At 39.4% G+C, this 15301-nt stretch overlaps 1 protein-coding gene across 1 annotated transcript; it reads left to right on the forward strand.

Moving 5' to 3' along the window:
* The first annotated feature begins 3723 nt into the window (after window positions 1–3723).
* ddi2 (DNA-damage inducible protein 2) lies at window positions 3724–15038 on the forward strand. The gene is made up of 9 exons (XM_014984564.2): window positions 3724–4168; window positions 6262–6391; window positions 7231–7533; window positions 7911–8037; window positions 8228–8355; window positions 8761–8889; window positions 9526–9629; window positions 9806–9998; window positions 12446–15038. Exons 1-9 carry the CDS (start codon window positions 4031–4033, stop codon window positions 13759–13761), a joined length of 2568 nt encoding a protein of 855 aa, XP_014840050.2. The 5' UTR covers window positions 3724–4030; the 3' UTR covers window positions 13762–15038.
* Window positions 15039–15301: the final 263 nt, after the last annotated feature.

Below are 15301 nucleotides of genomic sequence, written 5' to 3' on the forward strand. Positions count from 1 at the left end.
GATGTATTTTCTGGGAAGATAAATCTCAAAATTTGTAATTTAAGACACATAATTAAAATACCCCTGCTTTGCAAGAAATGTATCTCACTAGTTTAGAAAACAACACAAAAAAGTAAGGCTTTTTGCAACTGCAATTAACATTGAGCTAAATATAAGGATGAATTATACAAACTTGTGCAAGTTGTATATGTAATAATAATGTACATTTTAAATATATCTACTGTACTTTTGCCTAAGACTAAAGAACCTAAACTGAAGTTGCAATATATGGAGTTTCTTTACACAAAATAAACGATATTAGTCTTTCATTGCTGCCTAAATTGTGATGTCCCGACTTTGACATTAAAAGAAATAAAAACTCCATATGTATAACATAAAAACTATTGGTGACACTTTATTTGAAGGGGGTTGAATAAGACTGACACGACACTGTCATAAACATGACATAACACCTGTCATGAACATCAATAAGTCTTCATGAATGTTTATGACTGCTGTCATAAAGTGTCATTCGGTAAATTATGACACTTTTAATACAAAGTTGACATTATTCAAAATGTCTTTGTTATGACAACTTGACATTAACCAAGAAATCATTACTGTTTAAACTTTACCTTTAATAACATAAAGTTACCTCATTTTTAAAGTGCAATCAGTAATACTTTTATAACAAATTTATATCAGTAATGATTTCTTGGTTAATGTCAAGTTGTCATAACAAAGACATTTTGAATAATGTCAACTTTGTATTAAAAGTGTCATAATTTACCAAATGTCGCTTTATGACAACAGTCATAAATATTCATGAAGACTTATTCATGTTTATGACAGGTGTTATGTCATGTTTATGACAGTGTCATGACAGTCTTATTCAACCCCCTTCAAATAAAGTGTTACCAAACTATTTAATTAAACTGTTTTTCAACTTTAACCTCTTTCTGTCTTTTTCATACACCTTTACCATGTGAAGTCAATCGTACCTCAATGCACAGGATGTGCTCTGATGTATGTTTCCGGTAGCGGCATCAGCGACCTGTATTTGGAATAATAAAGAAGGAAGACTGTGGTTAGTCTGATCTAATCTGTGAGCAAAGCAGAAAATGTTAGGCTGGGAAAAACTAAGCAAACTAACATGGCAACATTTCTACATTTTACAAATGTAGAAATGTATTTATATGAATCAGACACTAACAAGCAACATTGAAAAGGAAAAAGTGTCTTGTCTAAGATCCTATTAGCATGATTTTCCTACTATTAAAACACAGTACATGTAACCATAGCAATAATAATAGAGAATTGAAAAACATCAATGCCTCTTTGACTGATGTGCATTTAAAGCCTGATAATTGCATTTTGCAGTAATAATAACAATATGATTCTTATACTTGCCAAATAGTTTTTGGTGGAGGCAATAGGTGGGCTGTAGCTACTTCAATACAAATAACAGCACCATTTCAGGCTTGGTCTTATTCGCTCTCCGCGCTGCTTCTAACACAGTTGATCATAATATAAACCAGTTGAAGAAGAACTAGGTGGTACTTTCAGGCACAGCACTCACCTAACTGGAGTCTTACTTAAGACTATTTTGAGTCTTTATGTAACTATAAATTAAAACAAATAAAAAATTGCATGTGGAGTTCCTCAAGGTTCAGTGGAACCATACAGATGATCGGCATCTGTATGATTCTGCATTTCAGCTGTTTTGCAGTTTTCTGGAAGTTTGTTTCAGATTTATGCTGCATAGAAGCTGAATGCTGCTTCTCCGTGTTTGGTTCTGCATGTCTTTATAACAAATTATGGTGTTTGGAGCCAAAGAAGAGCATTTAAAAGTCAACACTGAGCTTTAAGCAATAAAGTTAATAATTCCTACATTCAGCTGCAGTTAATTTGTTTTGTAGCCTCAGAAAAAACAAATAAAAGAAGGCGACATATTAAGCAGTTAAACCAGACCACAGAACTTTCTCCACACCTGTCAGTGTGGCATAAAGAAGTTTATACAGAGAGAAGCTATTTATGTCACTAACACATTTAACCACCTGTGTTTCAGTGACACACTGTGTACCACAAAAATCAGTCCCTCTTGTCTGTCATGTAATAGATTTTAAATTTCACCTGCTGGTTTCGAAATATCTGAATGGTCCAAATATTTCTGATCTCTGGTCCATTATGAACCAACTAGAACAGATCATGAGGGTCATGGCTACTCTTTGTACTCGGTTACAACCAAACACGATTATACAGCATTCAGCTTTTATACTCCTTACCTGTGGAACAAACTCCCTGAATGAATCAGTCCTGCTGAAATGTTCAATTGATTTAAGTCAAGAATTAAAAAAAAAACTATTTACTGTTACATTTCTGTAATTTATTGTTATGCACTATATGCTGTTGTATGTGTTTTTAAATGTTGTTTTAAGACTTTTTTTGTTATTATGCAAATCATTTTGAATTCTCCTGCACATGAAATCTGATATAGTCTACAAATAAACTTGCCTCGCTTTAAATAATCGCTTTAAAAGAAATTGTTTTCCTCTCATTATGCAACACAGAACAACATGAAGAAATAGCATTCCAAAAATAAATTAGGAATAAAAATCAGTTTATCAATATATCAAGTGAAGCCAGCAAATAGTTTCATCTCACCAAATTGCCATGTGGTTTAATAACATGAAACCACATAAACAAGTCTTTAAATAAAGACCTGCATAATGTTTCCATTACATAGACATCTAAACCTTCTTGCCACTGATGATGTGTGGGAGGTAGAGCTGTGAGCCAAATATTTATTGTTATTATTAGCACCATTAAACAGATTTTGAGAATTTGAACTTTCTTTCCTATCCACGCAATTACATAAATCTCAAGATCAGGGGCGATTCCAGGATCTGACCTATAGGGGTGCTTAGCACCCAGCAGGGCTAAGACCCATGAGAAGATATTCGTTGGTGCAGTTTTCTAAATCTAACAGCTTATTTACATACATTCACAAACAAAATTAAGAGACATGTTGTCAGTAATTCATTTAATAAAAGAACAATGTTCATTTTACTCAAAGAGTAAAGTCAGAGAAACTGATAATATTTTCCAGAGGTGTATAAACTCAGTTTGAAACAGAATCTCAAGATTACATCATACCTGCCAACATCTGCTAACATTAATGAGACACAAGCAGCTGTGGAGTGACACAGTCCTGTGGTCTGCTGCCCCGGAAATTAAAATAAAATCTACTCAGAACTTTGCATTTACACTCATTTGAAGAACATTTTACTAAATTCATAGGATTAATAAACCTAAAACCAGTTAATAATCAAGGTAGTTGATAATAATAAGATACGGAGGCGTCAATACGGGACGCCTCCGTATTTTACGGGATGGGTGGCAACCCAATTCAGGGGTGCTTTAGCACCCCTAAAACAGGGCTAGAAACGCCACTGCTCAAGATATAAAAGTTTGGGTCAAGTGGCAAGTTAAGCTTCAATATATGGTTCTGATTTCTCCTTGGATTCCTTACCAATAAGATCCAGGCAATCCCATAAAATATGTAAATTGTACTTTTTCTAACTTTTACCCGAGTAGTTTCTTGGGCGTCTTCTTTTTACTTTTACTTGAATAAAAATATGTTGAAGCGCTAAGTACAATTATTGTGTACATTACCCTTTTCCTTCCTGTAGGCGGTGCGCATTCCCATGAAATGCTTGCAACAACCACAGATGAAGAAAGTACTGTTGTGCGACATGCCGTAAATCATGTGGCACTGTTGAGCAATACTTAATATTTTGTTGTTCTTAAAAGAGAAACTGTCACATCAGGCGTTCACCAATTGAGTCCAAACAGTGCCTGACTTTCGATTTTACAGTACTTTCGATTTTTGATGTCATTTGTACCGACATACACGTTTCAATTTTTCGGAAAATCCGCGTAGTGATCGTGTTTTCCTGTCTGACATAAGGAACTACACTAACCGCATTCTGTTGTAGAAGAACAGGGTTTGTCCAGTGATCCTGTTTCTGCCCCCCCGCTCCACAAAACGATGCTGGTCACCGTTTTCTGCGCGCCGAGGGATCGCCCAGAAACCACGTTTGCCCTCGACGTTTCCCCGGAGCTGGAGCTGAGGGACTTTGTAGCACTTTGTGAACTGGAGTCAGGAATCCCAGCTGGGGAAATCCAGGCAAGACCCAAACTGGATGTAGCCGCGGAGCTAACTCAGCTAGCAGCTAACGTAGCTAGCATGAATCGCTCTGTTGATGATTTGACGCTTGAGCTGTTGCGAAACATGAGTTATTAACAACAAATATGCTTTTAGATATATTTTTCACTCATTTATTAGAACATTATTGATAAAGTGTTATCTGCCATAGCGTGAGCTTAGTTTTAAACCTGTAAAGTTAACTGTATGTGAAAAAATTAAGTAGTTATCTGTAACTACTTATCAAACATTTAGCTTGGTTGGCTTATCAAGATAAAGAGAAAATGTAAGCTTAGAAAATACTCTTATAGCTTAAGGCCCAGTGAATTTTTAACAGCTTTAACACTAAACATAGCTGTATAAATCTGGTTTATGTTTTTATGGACTAATTGGAAAGTTCAGTATTTTCATTGGCCTTGTGCTTGATCTCAACTAATAACTATGTAGATGCACCAATCGACTGGCTAGAGGTCGGAATTAGACTATTTTTCCCTTGGTCAGGTCTAAACAGAGATTGACGAGTCAAATAGTGAAGTCATGTTTTATTTCATAATTATGAAAAGCATCAAAGGAAAGAAATCCTATTTATTAGCTATAAATATATCACTGAATCCTGTGTACTGTGGTCTTCTTTTGAGTTTAATAGAAATAACCTTTATTATCCCTCAGTAGGGAAATTCAGGAGTACCAGCAGAAAAATCGAAGCATGCAGTTTTACACAAAAGTAAAAAATATTTATACATATAAAATATACTGTGCAGTTATTAACACTAACATACTCTTATTCAAAGAAATGTGCAACAGAGTAGGAAAAATTAAAAACAGTACAGATTGTGCTTGTATTTTTGCACCAAAGAAACAAAATGTGAGTCTGTTACTGCTGCATGCTTTACAGTTCAGCAACAGCTTCACACGTGGGGTGGGAAAAAATTATTTGATGCATAAAGAGATACTGTCATAATCGCTTCAGTTTAAAATGTGAAAATACTACCTCAAAAAACCTCAATAAAATACACGGGAATATGTATGAACCACAAAAGGCCTGACTGGTGGATCTCTAAATATTTTTCATTTAAGAAAATTTAAATAGAACGCACTAACACATAATTGTATACTCTTTGGTCTAAGACCGTACTAAAATTAACTGATTTAGTTTGTCTTCAGTCTTCAGCTATACTTTGCCAGATTTCTAACAGAATCTTCTGACATTTTTTCATTTGGGATGTAGGCCCCCTGTGTCAGAAACGTAGAGGTCCTGGTTATTTAGTTATTGGTTCCAGCAAGTGCAGTGTGTTAGGAGAAAAAGCAGGCAGTGATGAATCTGATAGTACTAATCTCTGTCCTCTGCTCCAAATGATAACGGTGTCTTCGCTGTGTTAATTGTTGATTTTAGATTCATACAGATCTCTACTAAACATACTGAAAACAAGAATGTTAAATTAAGATAAGCTATTGCATTAGATGTGTTGCAAATGGGCATAGACATGTATATTCCCAGATTAAAATAACCTTGATTAAAAGTACCAAACGTTCATATTATCACTTTATTTAAAACAAAAAAAAAAACAAATAATACTGTTACTTCAAAACATTTAACATCAAGTTAAATGTTTGCAATGTGACATTTCATCCCAGTATTCCAAAATCTGCTTCGATGCAAGATTTAGTGAAACCTGATATTTTAAATTTCTCCCATGCATTCAAAGTTTGTCGGTAATCTAGCTGGTCAGGAAATGAGTTTGTTCCAGATCTTCTTGACCAAGATGCTGAAGTTCAAGCAGGGTGATGCTGCTCAGAACTGAGATCTTGCAATGTTTTGCAAAAGTATTATGATTTTATGTTTTACTGCATTAATGAATCCTCTATTATTTTCCAACAAAAATAAAACTACTCATTATGCAAAATGACAAGTTACTGTTTCATGTTATCTCTTGTTGTGTAAAATTCTTATAGTATTTTAAATTCAATTTACTAGAGCAAGATACTTGCAAGAAGTAGCTCATGGTGAGTGCAGCATTTTTGGACTGCAGTGGGATCTCCATCGATTAAATAATCTTAACCTTTCTTCCAAACAGATCACGTATGTAGAGCAGCCCCTAAAAGACCCCACCCGTGCCTTGGGGACTTACGGTGTGAAGGATGGAGATGTGGTTGTTCTTCGACAAGCTGACAGAAGGCCTCCACAAACTCAACCAGCTTTTCCAGGTAACATGTCTGTTGACATTTCCTTTGACCAGCAGTCTGGCTTATTAGTTTTTAGGCCTTGACACACAGGAGGCAACGTCATTCCCTCCCCAGTTATTTCCTTTGGAACTTTTGCAGTTTGGTGACAATCACTTGTCCTCCTCAACCAAGCGACCGGCAAAATTTGTGCAAGCGAAATTTGCACAAATTTTGTGTAAATTTCATTTTGTGCAAGTGAAATTTGCACAAATTTCATTTACACAAATGTGAAAGTGAATTCACATTTGTGTACATGCAGGTTAGAGATGTGAAACAATGTTGAAAATGTGAAAGAGATAGTATTACGTATTTTCTAGGCATGCAGTGACATTTTTAGCACAATCAAGTAACTATATTACCGTCAGTTCTTATAAAAATGTTTTATATATCAAGCATAACTTAAGAAATGTGACTTCTGCTCTTTCTGACACTCTGCCTTCAACAATGCCTTTCCAGTTTACAACTGTTCTTTGGAGCGTTGTTCTGAGAAGTAGTTCCTATGATATGTTTCAGACATGGTTTTGATTGAGGAATAACATTATGGCTTGATACAAAGCACAAACAGTTAATTTTAACTTTTGTTGCTGCTGCTATCGTGTCCCATGTGTCGGGTTAGCTTTTGTCTTTCACGGTCATTCGTCGCTCCCTGAAGGCTGTCAGTTCAGAGCATGTTTGTGCATGTCAGGATAATAAGCTAAGCCGTGTACTTTGCCTTTCATCCGGTGTCAATAGGCTGTAGACTCCTCCACCCCACCAGTGGGTGGAGTCAGTGGATGGATGGGTGAAAAGTCTAACTTCTCTGCCTTTCTCCTCCTCACCAGGCCTGCCCCGTATCGACTTCAGATCCATCACAGTCCCTGGCACCTCATCTTCACCCAATCAACGTTCTGACCCGCAGCCGCGGCAACAAGCTCCGCAGCAGCAGCAGCAGCAGCCGCCGCCGCCGCCGCCGCAGCCGCGCCCCACACAGCCTTCTACGCCAATGGCCTTTCGCGGCTCTTCGCCACAGGGCCTGGACAACCCCGCCTTACTGCAACAGATGCTTTTATCCAATCCACACGAGCTTTCTCTGCTCAAGGAGAGAAACCCTCCACTTGCTGAGGCCCTGCTGAGTGGAGATTTAGGTGAACACATTCAAGTTTTTAGTGCCTTAAAGAGGCTTAGTAACTGGGGAGGTTTTTAATATTTTTGTCGCATTACCAACACAAACTTAAATGTAATTTATTAGGATTTTATGTAGGGTATAATTGAGACGAGAAATACAGAAAAGTGAGTTATTTGTTTTAGTATCTTCAAGTCAACACGTTTTAGAACAACCATTTTCTGCATGTCAAGCATGTCTGCAATCTCCCATACATAATTTTTGGCACACAAGATTTTTCAGTTTTTTCTTTCAAAAATGCCTTTCCTCTTGCTTGTTTTGGCGTAAACTACTTACATTTGTTGTATCAGCAGACTCCCAACTGGCATTTATTTGATCCCTCGGTTTTTCTTTTCCCAGAGCGTTTCACCAAAGTGCTGCTGGAGCAACAACAGGATCGAGCCAGAAGAGAGCAAGAGCGAATCAGACTTCTGACCGCTGATCCGTTTGATTTGGAAGCTCAGGCAAAGATTGAGGAGGACATCAGGTAGGAAAACATTTGGAAATCACTATAGCAGCTTATGACAATGCAATACAAAATACAACACAGCTCTGGTTTCACTGGTAATGAAAGTGCAAAATTTGAACATGATTTTTGTGCCATTTCTTACCTAATTCAACCATGCATTAAAATTCAGTATTTGACCACCATGTTTTAACTGTCTTCCTTTTTCCAGGCAGCACAACGTGGAGGAGAATATGACAATTGCAATGGAGGAGGCCCCAGAAAGCTTTGGACAGGTGGTTATGCTGTACATTAACTGCAAAGTCAATGGCCATCCTGTGAAAGCTTTTGTTGACTCAGGTAATGAACATAAAACCCTGATGCCTGATAAAGTTTCTACAAGTTTGTTGGTCAAGAAACGGAGTGGTAATGAAACATGCGAGCGCTGAACAGCAGTTTAGTTTCAGCATGTTCAAAAATGTCTTGGCTTCAACGTTAGTGGGAATGTCACTTTTAATTGATCAGGATTTGTTTTATATTTGAATTTGCCTTTCTGTTTGTCCTTCTCTCATGTTTGAATACATGTAAAAAAAAGCAACATTAACTCACCAGCCGTCAGTGTCGGACTTTAGTTACAGTCGTTAATGCCGACATTCAAGCATGAATAAAAACGACACAGTATGTTTGATACCAAAATTGCACCTTTCGGTCCTGTTTTGTCAATTTTTGTCCTCCTTTTGTCTGTTTTTTGTTTGTCATGTTAAGGAGCGCAGATGACCATCATGAGCCAAGCGTGTGCAGAGCGCTGCAACATCATGCGACTGGTGGACCGGCGCTGGGCGGGGATCGCCAAAGGAGTGGGCACTCAGAAGATCATCGGCAGAGTTCATTTGGGTAGATGGCTCTTCAGCATGTTGAAATGGAGTATATTAAAATACAACTAGAATGGTTTTATATTCACTGAATGCATTATCCTCTTTAGTTTTACAATCCTTTGGTTGTGATTTCATAAGCGTGAAGCGACTCGTTGCTTTTCTCTGCTTGCAGAATCAGATTTTTAAAATCCAAACAAGCAGAGCTCGGTTAAATGTAACTATTTGGATTCTAAATGTCCTGATATTATCTGGTTGTGGAGCAGCAGAAAATCCTTCCCTCTGAAAACGGCGTTTATCACATTGTTTATAATTTATTGTGATAGAGTTTTTATTTATTGCTGTCACGATAAATATCAATTCTTGACGTTTGAAAACTCCCAAAACTCGCCACATGGCTCGGATTGTTATTTCAACCATTTCCTCAACAATATTTCTGAAAATATGATTAAATGGAGTTACTGTGTGCAGTTTAATGCTGCAAATAACACGACCGGTGTCCTTATTGCAAATGGGATTGTTTTTCAATCCCAGACTTTTCAATATATGTGTTTGTTGGGCTATAATTGCTGTGACACACAGTCATATGCCTTCCTTACAAAATCATGATAAAACTTTAAGTCTGTATTCTCCTTTTTCTCTGTTTTCTTCCTTCCAGCTCAGGTCCAAATAGAAGGAGACTTCCTTCCTTGTTCTTTCTCCATATTGGAGGACCAGCCGATGGATATGCTGCTAGGCCTGGACATGCTGAAGAGACATCAGGTTAGCTGTATTCAAAAAGTACATTTAGATGATAAAATAAATAAATGGAATAAAATTTACTGAGATGAGTTATACAGATGATGATGTAATTTACCAAGGCGCACATGCAGACAGGCATTTCTTATTTTCCTCTCGATAATTTAGGGATAATTTTTTCTGTCCGTTTTTCCTTGTAGTGTTCAATCGACCTGAAGAAGAACCTGCTCATCATCGGCACCACGGGCACCGAAACGCGCTTCCTGTCTGAGGCGGAGCTGCCGGAGTGCGCCCGGCTCGCGTACGGACCAGAAGGACGCGAGGATGCGCGTCCAGAGGAGATCGCCGACAGAGAGCTGGCAGAGGCGCTTCAGAGATCTATACAAGAGAGTGGTAAGAAGCTGTGTCAGCGCTCTGGTTTCACCGATTAGTTTTTTTTTTTCTCTCTCCAGCTCTGTTAGATTTACATTTGCATGTGCCACTTAAAGCTTCTTACTCTCAACCTCATTTACGCACTCATCTGAATTTCCAGTCACTTCATGTCATCACCTCGACAGTTTGAATGTGTTTCAAGAAAAAGATGAGATAAGATCGCTGTCCAATGAGATTAGGATTTTATGTCATCAGAGCTAGGCTACTGGTTACAGAGAAACTGATATTTATGAGGTGAAACTTAACGTCTGCGTCTCGTCATTGGCGTAACGGACCTGTCAGCTGTACCGCTCATGGTGGGTGACTTCCTTTCTGTACCGAGTCAAAATTTGGAGGAAATCCCCTCCAAAATTATGCATTAGTGCCAACTTACAGTACCTGTTTATTATGCAAAGATATGAAAGTCTAGTATGAGCTTCTGATGTCTGAGGAGCCCGACAGAACCACTCGGAGCCGCCTACTCAGATACACTGAAAAGAACATGCAGTTCAAGCCGAGACGTAGGAGGTTATTTTTTTTCTGACATCAGATTAATAAAATGCAAACGGAATATAAACATCCGGTGGCAGGAATACAAAAGCAAGAACAAACTGGAGACGATTTTCCATTAACAGAAACTCTCTGGTAATTGGTGCGTTGCGTTTTGTGTTCTCTCTGAAGTGGGAATATCAAAAGCTCATAAACAAAAAGAAACCGAGCAGAGCTTCCCCAGACGTAGATTTCCAACTCGGAAAATTGGAGACCTGTGAGCAACGAGGCTGCTCCGTGTACAAAACATAAAAGCTTCAAGAATAACCCGTTTATTTTCTCTTCTGACCACCAACCTAGAGGTGCACATCGTTCTTCTCAAACTCTTTTTGAGTTCCTTTGGAGTTGTGAAGCCAAAAAATGAAGAGAAATACGTTTAACATTCACTTTACTGTCATTCAGAAAGTCAGAAATACACAGAATTAAATTAAAGAGCATGGCTAAAAAAAAAAACAAAAAAACATCTGCACAGAAAAAACAAACACATTGTGCCAGATTTGTACTGATAACTCAAACAAATAATACTGGCAATCCAACAAAAGTCAAACAGTGCACGTTTTCAGACATGAACCTGAGACAAAATGAATGCAGCATTGTTAACCTGAAATGTTACAAAACATTACATAATATCCATCATCTTATAAGTAAAACATCTCATCTTGAAGAATAGAATGTGAGTTATAAACACCAGGGAGTCTTCCCCGTGTAAAGTTTAGTTCCCTTAGACAACACAGGTTACATATACTTAAGTTAATTATGAGTATTATGAGATTTTGAAGATGCACTTAAAACACGTTGACTGATTATACAAGAGATAATTTCACAGATTTTTCAGAAACTAGAATCGGCTGCACTCATTTGAATTTGATGTAAATTTTCTGTTTTCAGAGACTGAATTATAAATACACACTTAAACTCTAATCTTTTAGTTTTACAAGCGTCCTCCTTCTGACTGGACTTAATGTTATTAATGTTGCTGAGTCAAAAAAAAAAAAAAACTGTTGAAGTTTGTGTAGAGAGCTTAAGATTGGGGTGATGCCACAGAGCCCTTCCAGTCTCAGACACATGGAGCTCATTTTAAAAGATAAATGATCAAAAACAGCAGTGGAAATATCAGTCAGCAATTATAAGAAGCGTTTCATTGCTGTTAAATTAAAATAATGGTCAACTGTAGATGAATGAAGTCCCTTGGTTGGAAATATTGGCTCAAACACGATGATTTCTTATGGTCTGATAAATGTTTAAAAGTAGCTGCAGCAAATTATGCTCAGCTTGTTCTCAGCCGGAGTAAAACAATATATGACGAAGTTCTAAGAATTGGTTTAAAACGTTCGGCCGAAGTGACTTCATTCAGGAGCTTCTGCGGTTGACTGATGGGTTTGTGAACATCCCGATGAAGAACCCGGCCCGGGCTCAGGTTGTTTTCAGATGACACTTTTCACATCTGATGTGTGTGAAAAGGCCGACAGTTTGGTTTGGTTGCATGCTCTGTGTGTGACTGCTAACTTTCTCCGTCCCTTTGCATGATGTGTGTGGTGTGTGCCCCTAACCCCTGAGCAGGAGAGCACTGATGCATTTGGAGACAGCTGAAGAGGGCCCGACCAACCAGGTACTGCAAACTCACAAGACCATTGCCAGAGCTAAGTCCATTGCTGTTGAATCATTTAGTTTTTTTATTTTGCTGTTATTTTGCTGCTGTTGTGGTTGTTGTACCTTTTCATGTTTACTTATTGGTGTATTAAACCTGAGCTTACGACATTTAAAAGTAGCAGAAGTAGCATTGTTCATGAGTTATTAGTGTGAGAGAGCTGAACATTCATAAATGTGGTTGAAACGTCGTCCGGCTGACTGATTCCCAGTTCTGTTTTCTCCCATATTAGACACTGCAGATGGACAAACTACCTCACTGCAGCCCTCGCCATTTATATTACCAAGACCCTTAGACCGAATGGCCATACCCTCCTCTTCCTCTCAAAGCCCTTCCAGTTGTCAATCACAGAACCCGACCTTGGATCGCTCCCAGTCTGCGCCGGCCGCCGTGCAGCAGGCCCCACAGCTTCCTCAACCTTTGACCCCAGAAAACGATGCTTCTCCACCCCATGGCGACCGTTTCCACCCTCTGCCTCTCCAAAGCGAACCCGACCTGTCCCCCGCTCGCAGTCCAACATCGGATATATTCGCCAGTGAGTCCCAGGAGCCCAGCGGGGCGGCGCCAGCTGACGGTGTTGAATCTGACCAGGTGGAGAGCTCTTCACGTGAGGAGTGTTTGCCCGAACAGCCCATGGACCAGGAGGTGAGTGAAAGCGAAGCGGCGGAGGCCGACTCCGTCGAAATGGCGTGTCCCGCCGACTCCGCTGAGAGGGAGCAGCCTGACGGAGACCGCTGCTCCAGCTCTGACAGCATCCCGTCCCTGGCGGCGGCGCTGAAGGAGCTCCACGAGCTGCTGGTGCAATCGCAGAACCGCAGCACGTCCTGCTCCCCGTCCCACCCGCATGGGCAGGACTCGGACAAAGTTTCCCCCGAGCCAAGCACACCGACGCCAGAAGACACCCAGCCTGCCCCTTCTACTGCCAACGCAGCTGCTGCAGAAACAAGTGATGCCAAAGCTAACTGTGCTGCTGACGAGGAAACGTCGGAGAGTCCCGTCCCCGACCTCCAAGGTCAGGCTGAGTGTCTGCATGAAGACGCAGCAGAAATGGGGGAAGAGCTCGAACCGCCACGGTGCCCCGACAGCTCAGAGGATAGAGAAGAGACCTGCGTTAGCGGCGCTTCTCAGCCTGAGCCAGAGGTTTCCCCTGGTCCTGCAGCGGTCCCCGAGTTCAGGGAACCACCGGAGGGGCAGCACGGACGAGGAGTCGCAGACGGACAAGCCGCCAACACCCCGGATTCCCTCCAGACGGAGCGAGCTTTCCTCAGCCCTGCATCAGCGGCTGTTAGCCCGCCACAGGAAGTGTCAAGCACCTCGTCCTCGTCTGCTCCTCTTCTCACTCAGGCCCCTCCACCTTCGTCGTCCCCGTCCCCCGTCCCGCCCTCTCCACGTCCCTTTATGGAACAGTTCCCAGCCGAGCACATCCAGAGGATCCAGGCAGCGGGTTTTTCTGCCAGGGAGGCGGTGGAGGCACTGGAGCAAGCCCACGGCGTAGTGGAGATCGCTCTGCTGGCTCTTCTGGCTCGCAGCATCACTGTGCCCACCTAGACTCGAGCAATCACACAAGAGTCCCCGGCCTCCCGACTCAGCGTCTGTCCTCTTTATACCTTGTTGCAGATCCAGATGTCTCAGTCTCCCGTTTGAAAGGGGGCTTGGAAAAGCCACAGGGAACACAAAAACACAAAATCTTATCTAGTACTTCTGGTCTACTTTGTAACACAAGTATCTTTAAATACTCTGGAAATAAGACAGATTTAGCTGACAAGTAGGTTTTTAACAAGATGTAGGAGCTTGTTTCATGTGAATAATTCCTCAAGTACAAGTTCTACTTATAACATGTGAAAAACCTCTTGTTATAATTCAATCTGCCACTGAAACCAGTACTTTTTCATCAACATTAAGAAGTTATTAACTGAAAACAAGCTCCTACATTTTGCTGAAAAGTTGCTTAGAAGTTAGTTTTATCTTATTTCAAATGTAATAAGAAACTAGACCAAAAATACTTAGTAGTATTTTGTGTTTTTGCAGTGAATCCTGTCTCCTGGTTTGTCATAAAGAAAATCTAAGAGGAAACAAGACAACTGGTAATTTGTTTTTGGCTATTACAGATATGTGAGGTGTGTTTGCATGCAGATGTTTTGGGTAGCCCATCAATCAAATTGGTTTTTTAAGCAATTTGGTATCATTGATTTTTTTCTCTCTTTTTTTTGGCTTGTTTGGTTTCCCAACATTGACTTGTCAATACATACAAATAGTACAATTAATTTTTAAACCCTTAAATATTCAAAGTTTCTCTTTCTGAAAGATCTGTTAATCATGAATACAGTCTGTGCTCCTTTGCAGATGTTCTTGTTTGTAGCCCAAATGATGACAGAACTGCATATTGGGAACATAAGCAGCTCATATTCAAAGTCACAAATAATTGGAAATCTTTAAATTAACAGTAAACATCACTAAAATACCAATTGTATTTAAATGCGACAATAGATGGCATTTTCTGGTTCAGCATGTCTCTTACAGAAGGTATCTTGTACTGTTTGTATGACTGCAATCCGAAAGCTTTCCAACATGTAGATTACAGAACCTGTTTTTTAGCTCTTGTTCTGAAACTTTCTATTTTGTGTCAAATCCTCATAGTGTGTTTATACTTGAAATCATCCCTTTTTTCTTTCATTTTGAGTCTGGCCATCTTGTCAGTGCATCATATATCAAGGATTTTCATGGCTTTATTTGAGTCATACCTACAATATTCAGGCAGATTTCATTATTTACTTTTATCTTGTAAGAAATTTTAAATTGCAAATAAAATGAAACTAGTATTTGTATCCTTTGTCTGTTTCAAGTCATTTTGCATTATTCATATGCTAAACAAGCAGGGGGGTATTTGAAATACTGTTTTTTAACTTTCGTATCTTACTGCTAACATTTTGTTTCTCAGGAAAGTGGAATATTATCCACAGTTCAGCTATATGTTATTCATAACCCTTGCATTTTACTTTGCAAAGATTCCAATTTAATGAGTTCTTACTGCACTTTTTGTCATTATTTCATTTTATTCATTTGAAAACAAATTAGCATTTTAAATCAG

The sequence above is a fragment of the Poecilia mexicana genome, unplaced genomic scaffold, assembly GCF_051168715.1.
Source record: "Poecilia mexicana isolate PSO_F unplaced genomic scaffold, ASM5116871v1 scaffold_5, whole genome shotgun sequence".
Taxonomy (NCBI): Eukaryota; Metazoa; Chordata; class Actinopteri; order Cyprinodontiformes; family Poeciliidae; genus Poecilia; species Poecilia mexicana.

Excerpts from the sequence above, each read along its gene's own strand:
- ddi2 (XM_014984564.2), top strand. The coding sequence starts at position 4,031 with ATGCTGGTCACCGTTTTCTGCGCGCCGAGGGATCGCCCAGAAACCACG. Across the intron at positions 4,169-6,261 it reads TCCCAGCTGGGGAAATCCAG|ATCACGTATGTAGAGCAGCC; the intron begins GCAAGACCCAAA and ends TCTTCCAAACAG. Across the intron at positions 6,392-7,230 it reads AACTCAACCAGCTTTTCCAG|GCCTGCCCCGTATCGACTTC; the intron begins GTAACATGTCTG and ends CCTCCTCACCAG.